Source organism: Esox lucius, chromosome 10 (assembly GCF_011004845.1).
Source record: "Esox lucius isolate fEsoLuc1 chromosome 10, fEsoLuc1.pri, whole genome shotgun sequence".
In the NCBI taxonomy this organism is placed as follows: Eukaryota; Metazoa; Chordata; class Actinopteri; order Esociformes; family Esocidae; genus Esox; species Esox lucius.
Window position 1 is genome coordinate 18,263,217 of NC_047578.1, and position 19,665 is coordinate 18,282,881.

The following is a 19,665-nucleotide window of genomic DNA, read 5'->3' on the forward strand; positions in this document are numbered from 1 at the left end:
TAAACAAGAAGTGATCTGTGCCTGTTTATGATAATAACCTTTGCTAATCTATGTTAAGCACACAACTACGTTTAAAAAGTAACATCCATTTAACATCTAATGTTACAGATCCACGTGGACACAAAAGTTTGTTCAGATCATTTTACAGAAGAATGTTTTTTGAAGACCCTGGTTGGCATGCGAAAGTTGAAACAAGGTTCTGTTCCAACATTGTTTGCCTGGACAAATAGTACCGTGAGGCCTGCAAGGAGGTCTATCGTCAGAACTACAAGGTATTTTTCTGTGCAGTTACATTCTTAGTCCATAATGTTTTTAAGACCTCTTTTCATGTGACTAAGTTTCAGTAATACTGCTTTCCAGTCATGCAACCACTGCAGTTGTTGAAGAGGATGTCCAGCAGGATGATGTAAATTCTAATGAGTTAAGGTAAGTGACGTCTATCTCTGAACATATTTTTTCCCCCTACTATTATCTGATTGCTAGGATCAGAGGAATGCTGATAGAAAATGCAGTAGCCATCGACTCGGTACACTCTGAGTGCCTCCCGTTTATTTAACATAACAACTGAGCATATGACGGGTGTTGTGCCGAAAAGTGATGGTCCGCCAAAAAAATATTTTGCCCAGGCTCTTTATGTCTACAGCTGGATCAAACAGACATAACGTGCGAATAACCATCAGTTTATGTCCGTGTTAATAGCAAAGGTATGTCTGTGTGATACTTTAACGTGTCTTTTAACATAATAATAACAACGTAACATCCCTATGTGAACTGAGCAACCCATGCCTGTAAACAAATTAACTTATACTTAATATTTACTCATTTTAATAACCAACAGTAGCACCCTGCCTTGCTTTGTAGTGACACATTGGAAACAAGCTATTTTGACTGATGGTTCCAATACACTTTTAGCTAAAGATCACATCAACTGCTCATAACATGTTATTTTTAGTCTAGCAGGGAAAGATGAACTGTTGATATGAACGATCAAAATGAACATTTGAACGTTTAGCAAGCATATTTCTTCTAGCAGTGGCACCACTCCGCAAAATGAGCAGTTTATCCACAGTCATGATACCTGAATGTTCCCCTAATGTAATCATGCTTTAAACTGCAGTCTTTTATTTGAGTGAGTAAAGTATTTTGTCATGGCTACCACCAATTTCTTTCCTTAGCACTGCAACATAACACTGTGATACAAATAAAATATTATAAATAATCAAAGAAACGTTGAAAAAAATAAACAAATAGGGTCATGAAAATGCTACCAAGTCTAATATTGGCAAATGTTAACATTTATAAACTATAAGGTATCTCACTAGCAAATGCTACAAACACCAGCAGTTGCAGTCGGATATGCTCTTTCCTCTACAGTACGACAGGCTACTGGTTTGGTTGTATATGTTGAGTAGTGGGTGATTTCGGACACAGCCCTTGTTTGCCACCGTTCTACCCCATAATTGGTCAAATGTGACATGTCATCTTACGGTGAACCGGTGGCAACCCACACAAACAGCGGCAGGTGCCGCAGCATCCTAGGTTGCCACAGGAAATACCATATAAAAGGCGAAAGATGCCGTGGCATCTCAGGAAAAATCTTTTGCATCTCAAACTGCCACCGGCATCTCAACCTGCCACACAAAAAAATGCCACTGCTAACGGGGCAGATGCCGTGAAATCTCAATCTGCCACCGGAAATGCCACTGCGAGCTGCCGATGCCGCTATTTGAGCTAGCCCCTGCTGCCATGATGACAGACACCCACTGCTGCGCTCTGTAAATGAACTTCCGTTTTAGAGTGTACCCCCTAGCCTCTTTTTGGATTTCAAGATGGAGGCGCGGTGAATAAGGGGAATTGCAGCCACAGACATTTGGCGTGTCTTTTTTAGGAAAATGTTTCTTCAACAATAGTTTCATAAACAGAAGTCCTTGAGAGTGATGGTAATGACTGAATCCCATGGTGAATGTATTACAAGTTGTTTATGCGCATGTCTGCATTTGAAGAAGTACATTTAATAATTTCAAATTATTAACACCTGTTTATATGGCGAAAACAACTACACAATATTTTTTTATTTCAACAAAGATTTTTATTTTGTTACACTCCTCAGTCAATTTATCAGCATGATGTTTACAACAATAATTTTGTAATGAGGATGAACTGCAGTGCAATACAATCCTGAAGGAAAAACATAAACATTTCTTACAATAGAGGGATATATTATACTGTAATAACTCTTCTCATATGAAAGCTATGAAAGTTAACTTTAAAAAGTCAAAAGAATATTAAAAGGCAGCAATCCAAGTGGCTCTGGCAGGTGTGTTGGCAGTGTGTTACAGGACGAGTTGATCAGCTGTTCTTTTTCAGTCCCACTAGCTCGGTGCTGACACCCCATAGTCTCAGTGCTGCAAGATCATCTCTCCCCTCAGGAGATGGGTCCTTCACCTGACAGTCACTGAGAAATAAAAACCACAGTATGTGTTGTTATTTGTTGTGGATATTTCCTCAATATGAGATGAAAGTGTTTGAAATAACAGCCTTTTGCGGTGGGATCTAACTTTTGGTTAACTTGTAATGTCACAAAGTTCAGTTTATTGTAATATTCAAGTTAAAGTTCTGGTTAACGGGGGGAACTAGAACTCGAAAATCAGGGCTGTGTATTTATTTCATCAGATATATCTCGTAACAGCCTTTTAATCAGAATGAGCATTACAAGGGACAAAGCGAGCTCTGGTAAAAAGAAAGAAAAAATAATTTGAAACAATATACAGGTGCTGGTCATATAATTAGAATATCATCAAAAAGTTGATTTATTTCAGTAATTCCATTCAAAAAGTGAAACTTGTATATTATATTCATTCATTGCACACAGACTGATAAGTTTATTTATTTTAATTGTGATGATTATAACTGACAACTAATGAAAATCCCAAATTCAGTATCTCAGAAAATTAGAATATTACTTAAGACCGACAGGTTGCTCTAATAGTGGCCTTCAGCTCTTCTGCATTGTTGGGTCTGACGTATCGCATCTTCCTCTTCACAATACCCCATAGATTTTCTATAGGGTTAAGGTCAGGTGAGTTTGCTGGCCAATTAAGAACAGGGATACCATGGTCCTTAAACCAGGTACTGGTAGCTTTGGCACTGTGTGCAGGTTCCAAGTCCTGTTGGAAAATGAAAATAAAGTTGGTCTGCAGCAGGAAGCATGAAGTGCTCTAAAACTTCCTGGTAGATGGCTGCGTTGACCTTGGACCTCAGAAAACACAGTGGACCAACACCAGCAGATGACATGGCGCCCCAAACCATCACTGACTGTGGAAACTTTACACTGGACTTCAAGCAACGTGGATTCTGTGCCTCTCCTCTCTTCCTCCAGACTCTGGGACCTTGATTTCCAAAGGAAATGCAAAATGTACTTTCATCAGAGAACATAACTTTGAATCACTCAGCAGCAGTTCAATCCTTACTGTCTTTAGCCCAGGTGAGACGCTTCTGATGCTGTGTCTTGTTTAAGAGTGGCTTGACACAAGGAATGCGACAGCTAAAATCCATGTCTTGCATACGTCTGTGCGTGGTGGTTCTTGAAGCACTGACTCCAGCTGCAGTCCACTCTTTGTGAATCTCCCCCACATTTTTGAATGGGTTTTGTTTCACAATCCTCTCTAGGGTGCGGTTATCCCTATTGCTTTTTTCTACCACATCTTATCCTTCCCTTCGCCTCTCTATTAATGTGCTTGGACACATAGCTTTGTGAACAGCCAGCCTCTTTAGCAATTAAATTTTGTGTCTTGCCCTCCTTGTGCAAGGTGTCAATGGTCGTCTTTTGGACAGCTGTCAAGTCAACAGTCTTCCCCATGAATGTGTAGCCTACAGAACTAGACTGAGAGACCATTTAAAGGCCTTTGCAGGTGTTTTTGAATTTTCTGAGATACTGAATTTGGGGTTTTCATTAGTTGTCAGTTATAATCATCAAAATTTAAAGAAATAAACACTTGAAATATATCAGTCTGTCGAATGAATGTATACATTATACAAGTTTCACTTTTTGAATGGAATTACTGAAATAAATCCACTTTTTGATGATATTCTAATGATATGACCAGCACCTGTATACTGTATGTCTGTAATTTTTATCATATGTACACTTCAACTGTGAGAGAAGGAATCGAAAACAAAAATCCAGTAAATCACATTGTAAGATTTTTAAATAATTAATTTGCATTTTATTGCATGACATAAGTATTTGATCACCTACCAACCAGTAAGAATTCCAGCTCTCACAGACCTGTTCGTTTTTCTTTAAGAAGCCCTGTTCTCCACTCATTACCTGTATTAACTGCACCTGTTTGAACTTGTTACCTGTATAAAAGACACCTGTCCACACACTCAATCAAACAGACTCCAACCTATCCACAATGGCCAAGACCAGAGAGCTGTGTAAGGACATCAGGGATACAATTTTAGACCTGCACAATGCTGGGATGGGCTACAGGACAATAGGCAAGCAACTTGGTGAGAAGGCAACAACTGTTGGCGCAATTATTAGAAAATGGAAGAAGTTCAAGATGACGTTCAATCTCCCTCAGTCTGGGGCTCCATGCAAGATCTCACCTCGTGGGGCATCAATGATAATGAGGAAAGTGAGGGATCACCCAAGAACTACTTGGCAGGACCTGGTCGATGACCTGAAGAGAGCTGGGACCACAGTCTCAAAGAAAACCAGTAGTAACACAATATGCCGTCATGGATTAAAATCCTGCAGCGCACGCAAGGTCCCCCTGCTCAAGCCAGCGCATGTCCAGGCCCATCTGAAGTTTGCCAATGGCCATCTGGATGATACAGAGGAGGAATGGGAGAAGGTCATGTGATGAGATAAAAATAGAGCTTTTTGGTCTAAAATTCACTCGCCGTGTTTGGAGGAAGAAGAAGGATGAGTACAACCCCAAGAACACCATCCCAACCGTGAAGCATGGAGGTGGAAACATCATTCTTTGGGGATGTTTTTCTGCAAAGGGGACAGGACGACTGCAGCGTTTTGAGGGGAGGATGGATGGGGCCATGTATCGCGAGATCTTGGCCAACAACCTCCTTCCCTCAGTAAGAGCAGTAAAGATGGGTCGTGGCTGGGTCTTCCAGCATGACAACGACCCGAAACACACAGCCAGGGCAACTAAGGAGTGGCTCCGTAAGAAGCATCTCAAGGTCCTGGAGGGGCCTAGCCAGTCTCCAGACCTGAACCCAATAGAAAATCTTTGGAGGGAGCTGAAAGTCTGTATTGCCCAGCTCAAACTCATATGTACTCAAGCAGGCGCACGCACAGACAAACAGACCCAAACGCCTACACAAGCATAGATTGGGTTCACAGTGACTTTGCTCAACCAAAAGCGATGCTAAACTCAAAGTAGTACCTGAAGTAGCAGCCACTCTTGTCCTCCAGCCCCTCAGTAACAGCGCAGTAGATGGTGGTCTGGGCCCCCTGCCTGGGGGTCTTCATCAGTAGCCAGGCAGGGGCCGACAGCGCTGCACTTAGTGTGGGGTACTTTGACTGCGAGAAGCGCCACAGCTCTGTCCGGATAACGCCAGGGTGCAGAGAATATGATGTCACTCCGGTTCCTGATGCAGTGTGTGCAGGGATATGTACATTAACTTTAGAATATGTAGATGCTGAGACGTTTCAGGAAGAAATACACTAGTCTGTTTAGACAGACTTCGGAATATCAATTTAAAATAAGTTATACAGTTTAAAGCAGTTATCAGTGCACCATTATACTACATAATGTAATGTCTTTAAAAAACTGAGCAATAAGTTATTTGACATGTTGCATGTGTCCAACCCACCAAAAGGAATCATTAGAGTGCTACGAGGTAAAGAAAATGATCTATGACATCCCCACCACCAACCCCGGACAATGCTGAGCCAAACTGCACTGTCCTCTATGCAGGTGCCAGGAAGTGTCAGTGCGCCGTGATCGAAGTGTCAGTGCGCCATGATCGAAGTGTCAGTGCGCCGTGATCGAAGTGTCAGTGCGCCGTGATCGAAGTGTCAGTGCGCCGTGATCGAAGTGTCAGTGCGCTGTGATTGAAACTCACAGGATGCAGCTTTTTTTTTGTTTTATTTAACGTATTTGTTGCTTTTTTATTACAATAGTAAATGGTTGCTTTTACTGATTACTGACTACATTTTATATTATATCTGTGATTCCAAGAATGGAGTTTCTCGGGAAGTTTTAAAGTTTGGGAACCATTGACTTAAGATAGAGCTCAAATCTTGCTAACGAGTCAAGAATATCAACAAATGTCTACACAATCAGCTCTGTGCTCTGATCTGTGCTCTGTCTGAAAAGTGACTCCACTTGCTCATGGGCTCGCTTTTGGGCTACTAGAATTCTAGTAATCAAGCAGTAATAAAGCCTCCCCACCTTTGGTCCGACGTGCCAGCTCCCTAGAAAAGAGGAGGTTTGCCAGTTTGCTCTGCTTGTAGGCAGTTACTGGGTTGTACCTCTTCTTATCAAAGTTAAGGTCATCAAAGTGGATTTTCCCTGAAAGAAATGAGGCAGAGTAAGACAGATATAATTACACAGACAAGATTTGGTTTGTGACAAAAAAAGTGAGGTCTGGATATACTTACCACCTTGATGAGCAATGCTAGACACATTGACAACGCGACTAGGGCTGGAAGCTTTCAGCATGTCCAGGAGCAGATTGGTCAGTAGAAAGTGACCGAGGTGATTGACAGCCAATTGACTCTCATAACCATCCACTGTGAGAATTTTGGGACACAGCATTATACCTGTGGGAAGAATAGGGAATGTATTAAATTGACTGCCCAACGAGCTCAAGCCCAGAACCTTGGTAACAATGTCAACACAATTCAAGCACTCAGCATGTTGGATTATAGCATCTTTCTCACCAGCATTGTTTATTAGAATGTCCAGACGGGTCTCTGTGGCAAGGAATTCCTGGGAAAACTGTCGTACCGACCCAAGGGAGGCCAGGTCCAGTTGTCGCACAATCACATTACAATTTCCTGTGGAACTGCGGATCTCCGCTGCAGCCGACTCTCCCCGGGTGAGGTTTCGGCAAGCCAAGATCACACGAGCTCCTTAGAACACAAAACACTTTGGTCTGAAAAACACATCCATACAATTTTCCTCCGACAAAATATATAGCATCAGCCATCCACACCTCATTACGAAGACTCTTAAACTTGATCCATTGATAAACCCAAACACTTGCCCTATAACCTGCATTCTATTTAAATTGCATGGTAACTTATTTTGGCAAATATTTTGCAAAAGCAAATCCCAACACAGTTAGTCTAATAAAGAAACGTCATAAGTCTGCTGTACCTCTCATGGCCATATCTCTGGCTGTCTCCTTGCCGATCCCAGTGTTGGCACCAGTGACAACCACTGTTTTTCCATGCAGTTTGACACAGCTGCGGCATATTCCACCGGCAACCCACTTTCGTAGCAAAACATAGCCTGGTTTAGAGACAAACGGCACTGAGCCAAAATATCACTCTTACTTCTTATGTTGACCTGTGAACCTTCTGCTACAGACACCTGGCCTATTCAATTGTGAAAGAACTGATTGGGATGCTGTCATACATTTCTATTCACAGGAATATATTGCATAGTAATAGGTCACAAGACCATGTCTACCATTCCCTAAGCCAAATATTTGTGTTTCCACTCTGCTTACTTTTGAAAAACATTTGCTTTTAATCCGGGGACTATATGTAGATGTGTATTACTATGATCAGTCCATGAGCATAGGAAGATAGATTAACAGAAGTTGCAAACATATTTTAGGACTACATCTAAATAAATGCAATGTAAAAGGCACTTGTTCCATTTGGTAGGATTAAAAAAAAAAAAATCTACACAGATTACAATCTCTTAACAAGATTCAATCCTGGCTTAACATTTTTCTGTCTACGCAATATAGACCCTTTGTTATGGGTAATAGGAATTTGTACTGTACTTCTTGGAAAAAGTAGCATATTGTCTGTGGGGAATTGTTAAATATTTACATACATAACAGAATATGGTAAGATTGGCGCTAAAGACAAAACACAAACCTTAAACAGACATAATAATATAGTGTTAGGCTACCACATACCATGGTCAGTCAGATGTCAGTGATTCTGTTGATTTTAATTTAGGTGAAGAACCAAACAGGAACATGGCATTAGATACTTGAATCTATTGCTAGTATACATGCCCAAGGAAATGTTTTGAATAGAAGGCTAAAAAAGTATTTCCATTAGGTCTAAGACAGAGAATACCTCAATATTTGCCTTCACTCCACATGTATACATCCCACCTATAACATACATTGTTCTTAATTGTTTCACTTGTACATTTTCTGTACTCTTCTATTTGCACTTCTGGTTAGATGCTAAATGCATTTCGTTGTACTGTACTTGTAGTTGTTCAATGGAAATAACGTTGAATCTAATCTAATCTCCAAAGGAAAAGGCAATGACTTACTGATGGTTGTCACTGTAGCCACAGCACCGTACTTCACTAGCTGGTTTTTCTTTAACTCTTTCCACATTTTGTCAGTTGTAGTTGGGGAAAAAATTATTGACTATCCCAGAGCAAACAATTTAGCCTAGTAATTCCAGATTTTTAAGTCTGGCCCTTCTTCTTGAACTGTGCTGTTTTTAATGTTGTTACTGCACGAGTAGTGATACAGACTGAATGTCTATGAATAGGTCTAAGTATCTTACACAGGAGGTTTTAAGACTTATAGCCAGATTAAACTAGTACTACTCCCTTGGCCAGTTAATGGTAACACCACAGTGTTTCTTTTCCTTGAATTTCAGTTGGATTTTGTGGTGTTTTAATATATTTATCAGGAAGTTTGCAATTTAACATCAAGCTGACTAAATCTGGTCAAATTAAGGAGCATAACAGCTCAGTCCTAGCTGCTCACCTTCAATTTATACATTGGTAGCAGTACTGACATAGTCCCTGAGGGACAATGTAGTCTATGTATTTCCTGTTACTACGTTTGCCATGACAACACATTAGGACCAGGTCTGTGGACCTTGTGTGTACGCACCTACTGGCATTTAATGGCTACCGTTTTAAGATAATTTACAGTTAAGCGAAATAGGGACAATATAGACCGATTTTCAAATAGGCAAATATTAATAATTCATGCATGTTATTTTATTTTCAGATGGTGGTGAACATAAAGTAAAACATAGTTGTGAATTTGAAAATAATCATATGGAATGGAACACTGCACAGTTGTATTTCTGTGGTTGATGTTTACTGTCGTGAACAGTAACACTGAATTACTGGAGAATTTAGCTAGTTAGTTAACTTCATCGTCCAACAAAGGGGGCGCTCCTGTACGTATTCCTAACACCACAACACTTCAAAGCGGAAAACCGCTTACACGTAAACCTGCCTAGCTAGCTTTGCTTAGCTACGTAAGAATAGCTACGGATGGTAAATGTTCGCGATCTGAAAAATATCTAATGTTGGGAGTGATGTACAGTAGCATTTGGAATGGCATAAGAAAATCAGATGTGTAAACTCAGATTGTGCGTGGTACTACAGGCTATTTAGAAGCTGCTAGTAAAGCTGGCAAACCAACTTCATCGGTTCGCGTTAGCCACCTACACAGTAGTTTTTAATAGCTTCTTCTAATACCTGAAACTAACACTCAATCGAGGCATTCTCTGGTAGCTGCACTGTGCGAAACGACATACTGCGATTCAGATGTAGAAATGGGGAGGGGACAGTCGGTCAGTTGCTGGTCTTGTGGCCAACGTATACGTATTGCTTATGTACAGTATATTCCGGCACACAGGCAATGTTACAGGCAATGCCTAGTTTACAGGCAATGTAAAGCCAATCAAACTATTTAGTAAACTAGCATACTCGCATTTAGTTAATAGCGCCAAAGATAGTACAACTATTGGAAAATGACTATTCATGTACTATTATTATGACTATTCATGTATACATAAATTGATATTAATGTCTGACAACTTGTTTGGAGAAACCTTACATTTGAATATGCACAATGCGGGTAAAGTTACACCACCTCCACCAATGTATTACAAATACACATGCGCGTGTAGTACGCGTTGCAAACTTGAACAAATTCAATAAAATGACATTTTAAAAACAAGTTAAAATTAAGTATCGCTTGCTTTCCATGATAGAGATGGTCACTCCGCCCGTTTTTAAGATCGTATCCAATCACAGCGTCTACATCAAATCTGGAAGTGACGTGGTACATTTCTTGCGCTTTCCTAAGCGAGCCGAAAAGGGAAAAACGGTAGCAGCCACCATTGCACAGATCTTTGTTTTCACTTAATGGTGAGAAACGCCAAGTACCTTCACGTTTCATTGTATTTTATGATTTTTCATTTTTACTTCGGCAAAATAGTGAACAAGGTAAGCGAGCCATTGGCATGCTTCGTGAATAGATGCAGAGGTTTCCAGTTGTTGAACTCCGTTAGCTGTCTAGCAAGTTAGCTAGCAGCAATGCTAGTTTAAGCTCAAGGCTTGCTGTTTGCATGGAGTCATGTTGCAGAGTGGCTTGCAGGAAGTAATGTACACGCGCACTGCACGTATCCTAACGTGACTGCTGATCCAGGACACGTTTGTTTGTAATGCGTCTTATAGGGAAAGTGAGGTTAAACGACAGGAAGCTGATCTTGGGCCAGCGTGCATGCGCGTTTACTACGCGTTGCAAACGTGAACAAATTCAATAACATGACATTTTAAAAACAAGTTAAAATTAAGTATCGCTTGCTTTCCATGATAGAGATGGTCACTCCGCCCGTTTTTAAGATCGTATCCAATCACAGCGTCTACATCAAATCTGGAAGTGAAGTGGTTAATTTCTTGCGCTTTCCTAAGCGAGCGGAAAAGGGAAAAACGGTAGCAGTCACCATTGTACAGATCATTGATTTTGACTTTGTTTTCAGGTGCGTTATGTACGTCCATATTTTTTTGGAATTCATAATTTTTTATTTTGGCGTAAGCTATAGAGTACACAAGGTATGTGAGCTGTTTGCATGCTTGGTGAATGGATGTACTGTAAAGGTTGGCAGTTGTTGAACTGTTAGCTGGCTAGCATATTAGCTAGCAGGAATGCTAGGTCAAGCTCATGTCATGTTGCAGAGTGTACTGTGTTGCAGGAATCCTTGAACATGCTCTCGTATCTCAACGTGACGACTGATCCAAGACACGTTTGTTTATTTTAAGGAAAGTGGAGATTAAAAGACAGGATGCTGATCTTGGACTAGCGGGCTTGAGCAGTATTTTCAGCGTTTACCTATGGGTTACTAGTAGTAGTGACATTAGTCAGCCAACTAGTCTGCTAAACTTAACTCAAAACATGGGTCTGTTTCATTAGGAACAAGTGTAGAATGGGAGTAGCTTACTTGAACTAGATGGTTGCTTATCATTTTTAATAATTCTATTCCGTTTTGCCTGCTACAGAGAAGATGGTGGCATCATGCAATGTATACAAGCACCAGCCACTGACAACAATGTCAATAAAGATGCTTAGAAAGTGTTGTCTGTTAGCTAATGAGTTTATATATTTTTTTATAAATCGATGCAAATAAGATTTCATAGTGTACCATACATTTTCTTTAACCTCATATGGTCGGGCCTTGGCTCATTTATTTTTCTATCAACTTGTTCAGAGTGGTGAACATGGTGGACTCGGACGTCAACATGGACGACATCGAGATCAACGCGTCAGACTCAGAGCTCCACATGGAGTGTGTGGAGGAGGATCTGACGCCATGGCAACACCAGTCAGATAATGAGATGGAAGAAACAAGCAGCGGTGTGTGTGTGCTTCATCTATGGTTGGATGTAATTTACCTCACTGGTGTCATTGTCTGTTTTGGGATTCAACTCCCGTATGCCATACAAAATAGACAGCTGTAAATGGTGAATGTGCTTTATTACTATCAGTGCCATGGTAATATTTTATAGTTTATATTATGTGGTTCTTTATATTTCTCTCCTAGTAAAAGGACCTCCCAATCACACTTTAGTGACACGCCCCAGCGATGTCAGTGGTGTCGTAACCAAACCTTTACGTGCCCTTGGTGAGTTCCCTGGAAGGGTGTTTCTAAATGTATACTCTTGGCAACAGTTTTCTCTCCAGTTTTGGCGTGCTGACAGGTAGTCACAGTAGCATGAAACATGGTTCGGTTGGCATTTTGCCTAACCAACAGGATCTCAGCCTCACAGGGAATATATTCACCTTTGACCTTCTCTCCGCAGCACCATGCCCACCACAGTCACTGGTTTTGACACAGGCTATGACTAATGTGCTGCAGCCTCTACAACACCCCATACCCGAGGTTCTGCAAATGCCGGCCGCTATGCTGCCTAGCACCAGTAGCGTCAACGGCCAGAACATCATCTTCACCACACAGGTACGCAGGCCAGGGTTTCCGGTCAGTGTTTTTCTTTTTCATCGTGACTAACTCTGGTGGAAACGCCGCAAAATCTGCTGGCGACTGATTAGCTGTTAGCTCATGGGTGCCGTCTCTTTCAACCATGTGTTTTGAGGTTCCTGACAATTCCCAGCCCATATTTAAATGCTGCCCTGTTGTCATTAGATTGCTACTGAGCAACCATGCGTTTCAGGCTGACACGGAGGATCAGGTGGGCCTTCATGCACTTGTGTGTTTACAAATAAATAGCATAAAGGTTCTGGTTGCGTTTGTGTCTTTCAGAACATACAAGGGGCCACGCAGACTATAAGTGCCAAAAAGGTGGGGTACATCGTGAATGGCCAACCCATCACTGTGTTGCCGGGTGGTAAGTAGCCAACGTTAAACCAACATATCGCTAGCTGATCAAGGTTCCACAACTATTTCACAGTCAACCTCAAACTTAGAAGTAACCAGCATAAGTGGAATCCCCACCGCAAAAAATATTGACATGTGATTTTTGTGGTCTGTTATGTCCTGCTTGCTTTAGGTCATTTTATCAAGTAGCAGGGGATTCTTTTCAGAAAGTACAAATTGACAGTCTGGATTAACCGTGTGTGTCTCCTCCAGTCCAGGGAACTCAGCTCCAGCTGATGCCCCAGCAGGTCCTGTCCCAGCCCCTGAACGGGCCAGCCCCCAGCGGCTTCACCACGGTGCGCATCCCCGTCACCCTCACCATCCGCACCAACAATGGAGTCAGCACCATCAGCACCGTGGCCTCCGGCGGGGTCAACCTCACCCCGACTCCTGTAGCCGTCCCCACCACTCCATCCATCACAAGTACGGAATCCAGCCGTGCCCCCGCCCTTATTTCCTCCAGCAACTCGGCTCACTGCTGTAGCTCTGTCGCATTCCGCCTCAAAATATATCATATGGATTAGTGGAAGACGATTAAAACAACGTTTAAAAAAAATAAATAATTATAGTGGTTTTGTCATGCAACACTAACCGTGCTTTCGTCTTAGGCATTACGTCAGCCGGTTCTATGGCTGTAGCAGGCAGCCATGTTGTGAGAGTTGCACCCCTCACCATCTCACCCAGAGCACCGCAGTGTCTGACCGCACGGCAGTCACCCAGCCCTGCCCGGGCCCCCGGTACCAGTGGATCAAGTTCTGGTCCCTCTCCTAGTGCTCCCCTCAGAGGTTTGTCCTCATTCATAAGACTGGCTGCCCTTCACACTTCCATGGTTCATTTTCTATCCTTGCTCCAGCTTGGCAGGGCATCCATGATTCATTCAGATTAGGGATGTATATTGTTTCAGTCAGATACATTTCACTTTAAACATGAAGAGAAACATCTCATAAATAATTCAAATATTACTACTGTTTAGGGATGCACAACTTAGATAAAATATTGAATCGTTTTGCCAAATACTGCAATGCTGATGAACACTTGGCTCTAAACTGGGTTGATTACCTGACTTCAAAAATAGATAATAGAAATATTCACCTACAAAATGTGCTAACTGAATTAAAAAATCAAGTTAGAAGATGTTTAACACTTATTACGCATTTCATGGTGAAGTTTGTCTAAAACCAATTGTAGTCATTTATACACTTAATGCGAATTCAGCCGAGCTGTAGTTTTAACTCAAACTAACATTGAAAAACCATCAAGCTTTAAAATGTGCAGACCTACTATTGTGTAATCTACTAGAAATTATATTACTGGAATATCCTATTGGAGTCAATGGTTATTTCCTATTGAGCCCAGAGTTTTCTGATTTTGCACATGAAATGATTTACTTAGACAGACAACTGTTGTTTCTTTTGTAGTGATTTCACCAGCCTCTGCCACGCCAAAGATGTGCAAGTACTGCCGGTCTGAGTACAAAATGGTCAACGCCCTGCGTGGCTTCATGTGTGTAAGTGTGCTTTAGGTGGACTTTTGTAGTCTCTTGATGAAAATGCTTCGGGTTGATTTCTGGGTAACATTTTCAAATTAACCTATTAAGCCTGGCTGGGAAGGACTGTTAATGCTTGTGTCAAAATCCACTGCTAATGTCAACTACCCTAACGTGTTTTGACAAGAAGTCATTACCGACAGTGATAACAGATGGAGATATTCTATTCATAACCTTTACCCCAATTGCTTTCTAGCTCTGCAGCAAAGAGATCGCCCAAAGCCTGGACGCCATCAACTCTCCAAAGTCTTTCAGACCCGGCAAACTCCCCAAGTCATCCAAACCGAAGGCCAAATCCTCAAAAGCTGCGGCCTACACCCCGTCTTCCTCCTCTTCCTTGCCGACCTTCCCCAGGACCGCCAAGGAGCCTGCCTACTCGTCGGAGGGCGGCAGCCCCCCCCCTGAGGCTGACCAGCAGGGCAAGCTCATCATGCTGGTGGAGGACTTCTACTACGGCGTGGACAAGGGCCGCAGCCTGGTCGGAGCGCCTGTGGAGAAGTCGCCAGGCGTCTTCAAGTGCATCCACTGCAGCAAGACCCTCAAGAACAACATCAAGTGAGCTTTTCCCGTTAGCTTTTTCAAACCGACGCCTCGCATGTCCGTATTTGGCTGAACTTTCAGAACATCTCCCTGTCTCCCGTCCAGGCTGATGAACCACATGCGTCACCACGTGGAGGTGACAGCGCTGCAGAACGGCGGGGAGGACACGCACACCACCTGCCAGCACTGCTTCCGCAACTTCACCTCGCCCTTCAGCCTGCAGTGCCACGTGGAGGGCGTCCACAGCCAGTTTGAGTCCACTGGTGAGAGGTCCGACCGAGCGTTCTGTCATAACCAGGCGCGCTCCCATTCGCTATGGCAAAGTCCCGCCCCAATTCTCCCGCATGGTCAAGTCCCACCGAATGTGCATTTGGCAGACATGTATTGCCTTTGCTTGGAATTGGGTGGATTATACCGGAATATGGACACTTTGTCACATGCAGACGTTTAGTCGGTCTTGTAAAGGGCAGATGGAGTGAGCGCTTTGTATACTTACGTCACACTTTTTTTTCTCGGTTGGTCCTAGCTAAGTGTAAGATCTGTGAGTTGGTGTACGACGGCGAGCCTTTGTTCCTGCAGCACATGAAGAACACCCACAAGCCTGGAGAGATGCCTTACATCTGCCAGGTAAACAGCCTTACTACTGTCCCAACCACTGACCTTCCTCACACGTTCAGACGTTGAATCTCTCTCCTGCCCACACCATCACCTTGTCTCTGTGTTAAACCGTTTAGAACCAAGGGCCTTCAGCGTCGTTCCCAGAGGGCCCAAACACATCTGTTTTGTGCTCCTACCTGGTTCCAGGTCTGAATCAGTTCCTTATTGGGAAGAAAGGATAAAAAGCAGAAGTGTTTTGGCCTACCAGGACTGAAGGTGACTTGACCTGCCGTAGTTGCTGTCAGCAGACCTTTTTTAAGTCCATGAAAGTCACATGGCTGTAATTGACAGAAATTCTATTGTCATTAACCACAAACAGGGTCAGCATTTGACTAAGTTTTATTAATAATATAGTATTGGTTATTAATAACATAGTATTTGTAAAAGGAAAAATAACGCTGTGTTGTGCCTTTGTTACACATATAAAACCAAATGCATATCAGTTGAAAAACAGTAACATCTTTAAAAAAAAAAAATATATATATATATATATATATACAATTCTGCACATACACACAGTCCTTCTTGCAGAAAGGAAGAAAATGTCTGCATTATATAAGCATGTGTGCCTGATACATTGAAAAGCAGAACAAAAGCAATAGTGACGCAAATGGGGTTGTAATGACCGTCAAAAATAGTATGTTGTCTTTATTTCATTTAAGTATCATAAAAAATATTTTGTATAGAATCAACAAATACATTTAATGTTGGTCTCAATGTGACAGTTTTTCTCAGTGCTTAAGTCTCTGATCAAACAGAATTAGGCTAAATAGAACTTTCGGACTTGAAACATTCGCTAACGTGTATGGCACAACCTGTGTTTAGATATGCCGTTGTCCGTTCACTTTCTACATCAGCACAACATGACCATATATCTATATCTATGCATAAGCAGCCAGGGGTTGTTGAATTAATGTAAGAAAAAGGTTAAACACAATAACAAGCTCCCTTCCTGTTGCTAACACATGGTTTGCATCAAAGCGTAGGCTCTCACATAGCAGTTAGCCGTTAGCGAGGCATGTTCAGTTTAAGGTGTGAACATACACAATTTGTGGGAGACATCTTGTCGGTATGAGACTGAATGGAGCGAATTGTTAATTCATTAATTTATAGTTTTTCTCCACACTGGACTGCTGTTATTTATTGACAGGTGTAGCTTATGGAAAAACAAGTTGAACTGTTGCGCTCGCCGTGATAATGGTGACATTCTGTCCTTGCAAAGGTTTGATGTGTTCAATTACCCTACGGTACAAATTATGCTACCAAACGTGTGAAAAACTGATTTGTTGTTTTTGCTACCGAATTGGAATCAAAATAGCGATACTAGTGGCATCCTTAAATTGTCTGTGGATGATGTTGAGGTGAGTCAATAAACAGCCGATTTGATGTTGTGAATATTTGATGCTGTCAAACTTTGTTAATATTTCTCAGATTACCAATAGCAACTTGGTGGTTTTCACTAGGAAAATACAGGCAAGTAATTCAGCTGTAGTGCTTGAATGGTACTGGCTCAGTCTCACTGAATGTGTTAGTCTGCTTATAGTCAGCTTACTAGTTGGATATTTTGACTTGTTTCTGACCGTAGCTTTCAGTCAGAGGCCGTTCATAAGGGAACGGCCAAAGCTGCTGGCGGTAGCTGGCTAGTAAACTATCCAGCTAACTGTCTGGTTCATCTGTCAGAAAAGTCTGGTTCGTCTGTCTAGAAAAGTTGTGTGGTGGTGAATAAATGCCGCACAAAATGTCTAATGATCAACTCCACTACCCAACCATGAATGGGGGATTTAGCCTAACATTGTGCTTTGGTCACAATGGTGTCACTTGATCATAATTATGTGATAAGCTAGTTATCCGATGTGAAAAGCAATCTGACATGTATATTTCCGCTAATTCAGGGGATTTTAACTCTGAACCTGGGGACCTGGAGTGCTGCTTGTTTTCTGTTCTCCCTGGTAGTTGATTGCATTAACCTGTTGGCCCAGATCTAAATCAGTCCTTATTTTTGTGGGCTAGAATGAAAACCAGAAGTACTTTGGCTTCAGAGCCCTAGAGTTGAGAACCACTACATGTTCTTTATGCTTTTAATCTGACCCTGTTGTTTGTGTGTGTTGTAATTTTCTGTTGACTGACCGATTGAAAGCGCTGTATTGGCTTCCAGATAAACTCTGATAAACAATAATGGATACCCCTAATAGAAGGGGGAGAGACAGAGATTATGACCCTGACCACACATTGTCTATCTTTGTCTCTGTCTCTCTCTTGTTTCTTTGTTTCTCTAGGAAAGTGATGTAAAAATCAACACGGAAAGCCATGTGAAAAGGGAGGAAAATGACATGGAGAGGCAGGGTTTAGTGGTAGAATGCAAGGAGGAAGAGGAGTTGGGGAGAAGGGAAGGGATGGAGATGTACAGTGATGAAGAGGTGGAGTTAGAAGAGGAATTGTTAGAGATGTGTAGCATGGAGGAGGATGAGGAGTTAGAGAGGATTGGGGGGGTCGAGATGTACAGTGAGGAAGAGGAGCAAGGAGGAGGAGTTGGAGCACAGCACACAGGGAAGTTCCCATGGAGTGCATCAATCCCAGGTCTCAACATTTCCTGTTGTACCACTGAGCCTGGGCCTAAAGTCACAGTGACGGGAGTTTGGGATTTCTTTTTAAAAGTGCTATTTTTTTTTTTTTCCAAATCTGGTGTTGAACACCAACCTGTCTATAACCACATCCAATATCGCTTCAGTGCTGGACACTTCTGAAAATGAGATGAAGTGCTTCATTGGCATTCATATTCTCATGGGAATCCACCGCCTACCCTGTATATCTGACTACTGGTCCCCTGACTTGCCCTGGGGGCCCCATACATAGCCGGTAAAATTACACAAACGGTTTTATGAGTTTCATGCACTTTTCAGACTCAAATAGAGCCGGGGGGACAGACAAATTACACTGAGGCCTTTTATCAACAACTTCCCCGGACTACTTTACCCATGGCAAGCGCTCTCTGTGGATGAGGCTACGATCAAATGTAATGGTAGACTACAGTGGAAAGCACACACGCTGAAAAAAAGTCAATTTGGGGATCAAGATGTGGTATCTCTCGGACTCCTTACTGTCTTGCTTTGTGTGCAAATGAGTCGGGGGGAGGAGGGAAACACTGAGCTAGCCAACACGGCTGTTAAGAATCTCATGAAGAACCATCTCTAATCACATCTATGCTGACACTACATTTTCATCCGTGCCACTGGTAAAAGATCTGCTTGGCGTGGACACATACTACTGTGGACCAGTAAGCCCCAGCAGTACAAATATCCCAGAGGCCATTGTGGAGGGCAACCTCAAAAGGGGTCAGAGTCTGAAGTGGTCTACGGATAACATGTTGGCGTGCTGCTGGAGGGACCAAAGGGATGTGTCTTCTAACAGCTCAGGGAATGACAACCTAAAGCCAGTATCAAAAAACAGCACACATCACCTTATGCCCGTTCCAGATCTGATCCTGGACTACAACAAGAAAAAGGAAGGCGTTGACTATCTCGACAAGCTTCGGAGCTACTGTGATGTTGGACAGGCGGGCAAGAAATGGTGGAAATGAGTGTTTTGGGGGATGCTCAACATCGCAATTGTCAATGCTTACATTTTGTGGGGCACCCTGCAGAAGCCCCTTCCTCGAAAACCGCTGGCTCATTTCCCTGAAGATGTTTAAAATCCAACTTGTGCATTTGCTTTGTGATGGCTACAGCGGCAAGAAGTGGACAGCCAGGAACGTGGCACCAGGGGGTGTGATCGGAGTTGTAACCCGGGATTTGAAACCAGGCCACTCTCTGGTGAAGTTCGGGGGGCGTAAGAGGGGATGTACTGTGTGCATCCTAGCTGGTCAAAAGCCGGGAGATGTGTTGAGACCTCCTTTGGGTGCGACACATGTTCTGCGCCCCTTTGCAGGTTAGGGCCGTGCTTTCAGTAGTTCCATAACATGTTGTAAGGGTACGTGCAAAGACCATTGCAAAAGCGACAGTGTGAAATATATTATTTCACAAATGGAGTTATTTTGTATGTTTTGTGAAAATATGTCTGTAGCCTTGCCATC

The 19,665-nt window shown here is 42.4% G+C and overlaps 2 protein-coding genes across 12 annotated transcripts in view; one reads left to right on the forward strand and one right to left on the reverse strand.

The window, feature by feature from the left end:
• The window catches only part of pogza (pogo transposable element derived with ZNF domain a), a 28,575-nt gene that overhangs the window by 427 nt on the left and 8,483 nt on the right, over window positions 1-19,665 (forward strand). Inside the window, exons 2-13 of one of the 5 annotated variants that reach the window (XM_013135575.4) lie at window positions 109-272; window positions 361-426; window positions 11,690-11,835; window positions 12,023-12,103; window positions 12,282-12,436; window positions 12,740-12,824; window positions 13,067-13,276; window positions 13,462-13,638; window positions 14,272-14,360; window positions 14,596-14,954; window positions 15,045-15,202; window positions 15,466-15,566. In XM_013135575.4, the coding sequence (XP_012991029.2) occupies window positions 109-272; window positions 361-426; window positions 11,690-11,835; window positions 12,023-12,103; window positions 12,282-12,436; window positions 12,740-12,824; window positions 13,067-13,276; window positions 13,462-13,638; window positions 14,272-14,360; window positions 14,596-14,954; window positions 15,045-15,202; window positions 15,466-15,566 (1,791 nt within the window). The other 4 variants (XM_013135576.4, XM_013135577.4, XM_013135579.4 and 1 more) reach the window with 4 other exon arrangements.
• On the reverse strand, window positions 2,107-10,395 carry zgc:153441 (retinol-DH_like_SDR_c domain-containing protein). Of its 7 annotated transcripts, none has more exons than XM_034294719.1 (7): window positions 8,499-9,048; window positions 7,353-7,508; window positions 6,914-7,105; window positions 6,632-6,793; window positions 6,423-6,542; window positions 5,412-5,568; window positions 2,107-2,455 (listed from the first exon to the last, which is right to left on the reverse strand). In XM_034294719.1, the coding sequence occupies exons 1-7, from the start codon at window positions 8,563-8,565 to the stop codon at window positions 2,350-2,352; spliced, it is 960 nt and encodes a 319-aa protein (XP_034150610.1). In that variant the 5' UTR covers window positions 8,566-9,048; the 3' UTR covers window positions 2,107-2,349. The 7 variants fall into 7 exon arrangements, with proteins under 7 accessions (XP_034150610.1, XP_019905890.1, XP_019905889.1 ...); XM_020050331.2 differs by having other exon boundaries at window positions 5,412-5,616; window positions 7,353-7,467; window positions 8,499-8,583; XM_020050330.3 differs by lacking the exon at window positions 8,499-9,048 and adding an exon at window positions 10,368-10,395 and having other exon boundaries at window positions 2,108-2,455; window positions 5,412-5,616; window positions 7,353-7,487.

Excerpts from the sequence above, each read along its gene's own strand:
- zgc:153441 (XM_010873705.4), bottom strand. The coding sequence starts at position 8,565 with ATGTGGAAAGAGTTAAAGAAAAACCAGCTAGTGAAGTACGGTGCTGTG. Across the intron at positions 7,509-8,498 it reads GGCTACAGTGACAACCATCA|TGCCGTTTGTCTCTAAACCA; the intron begins GTAAGTCATTGC and ends ATTTTGGCTCAG. Across the intron at positions 5,617-6,422 it reads GCTGGCACGTCGGACCAAAG|GAACCGGAGTGACATCATAT; the intron begins GTGGGGAGGCTT and ends ACACTGCATCAG.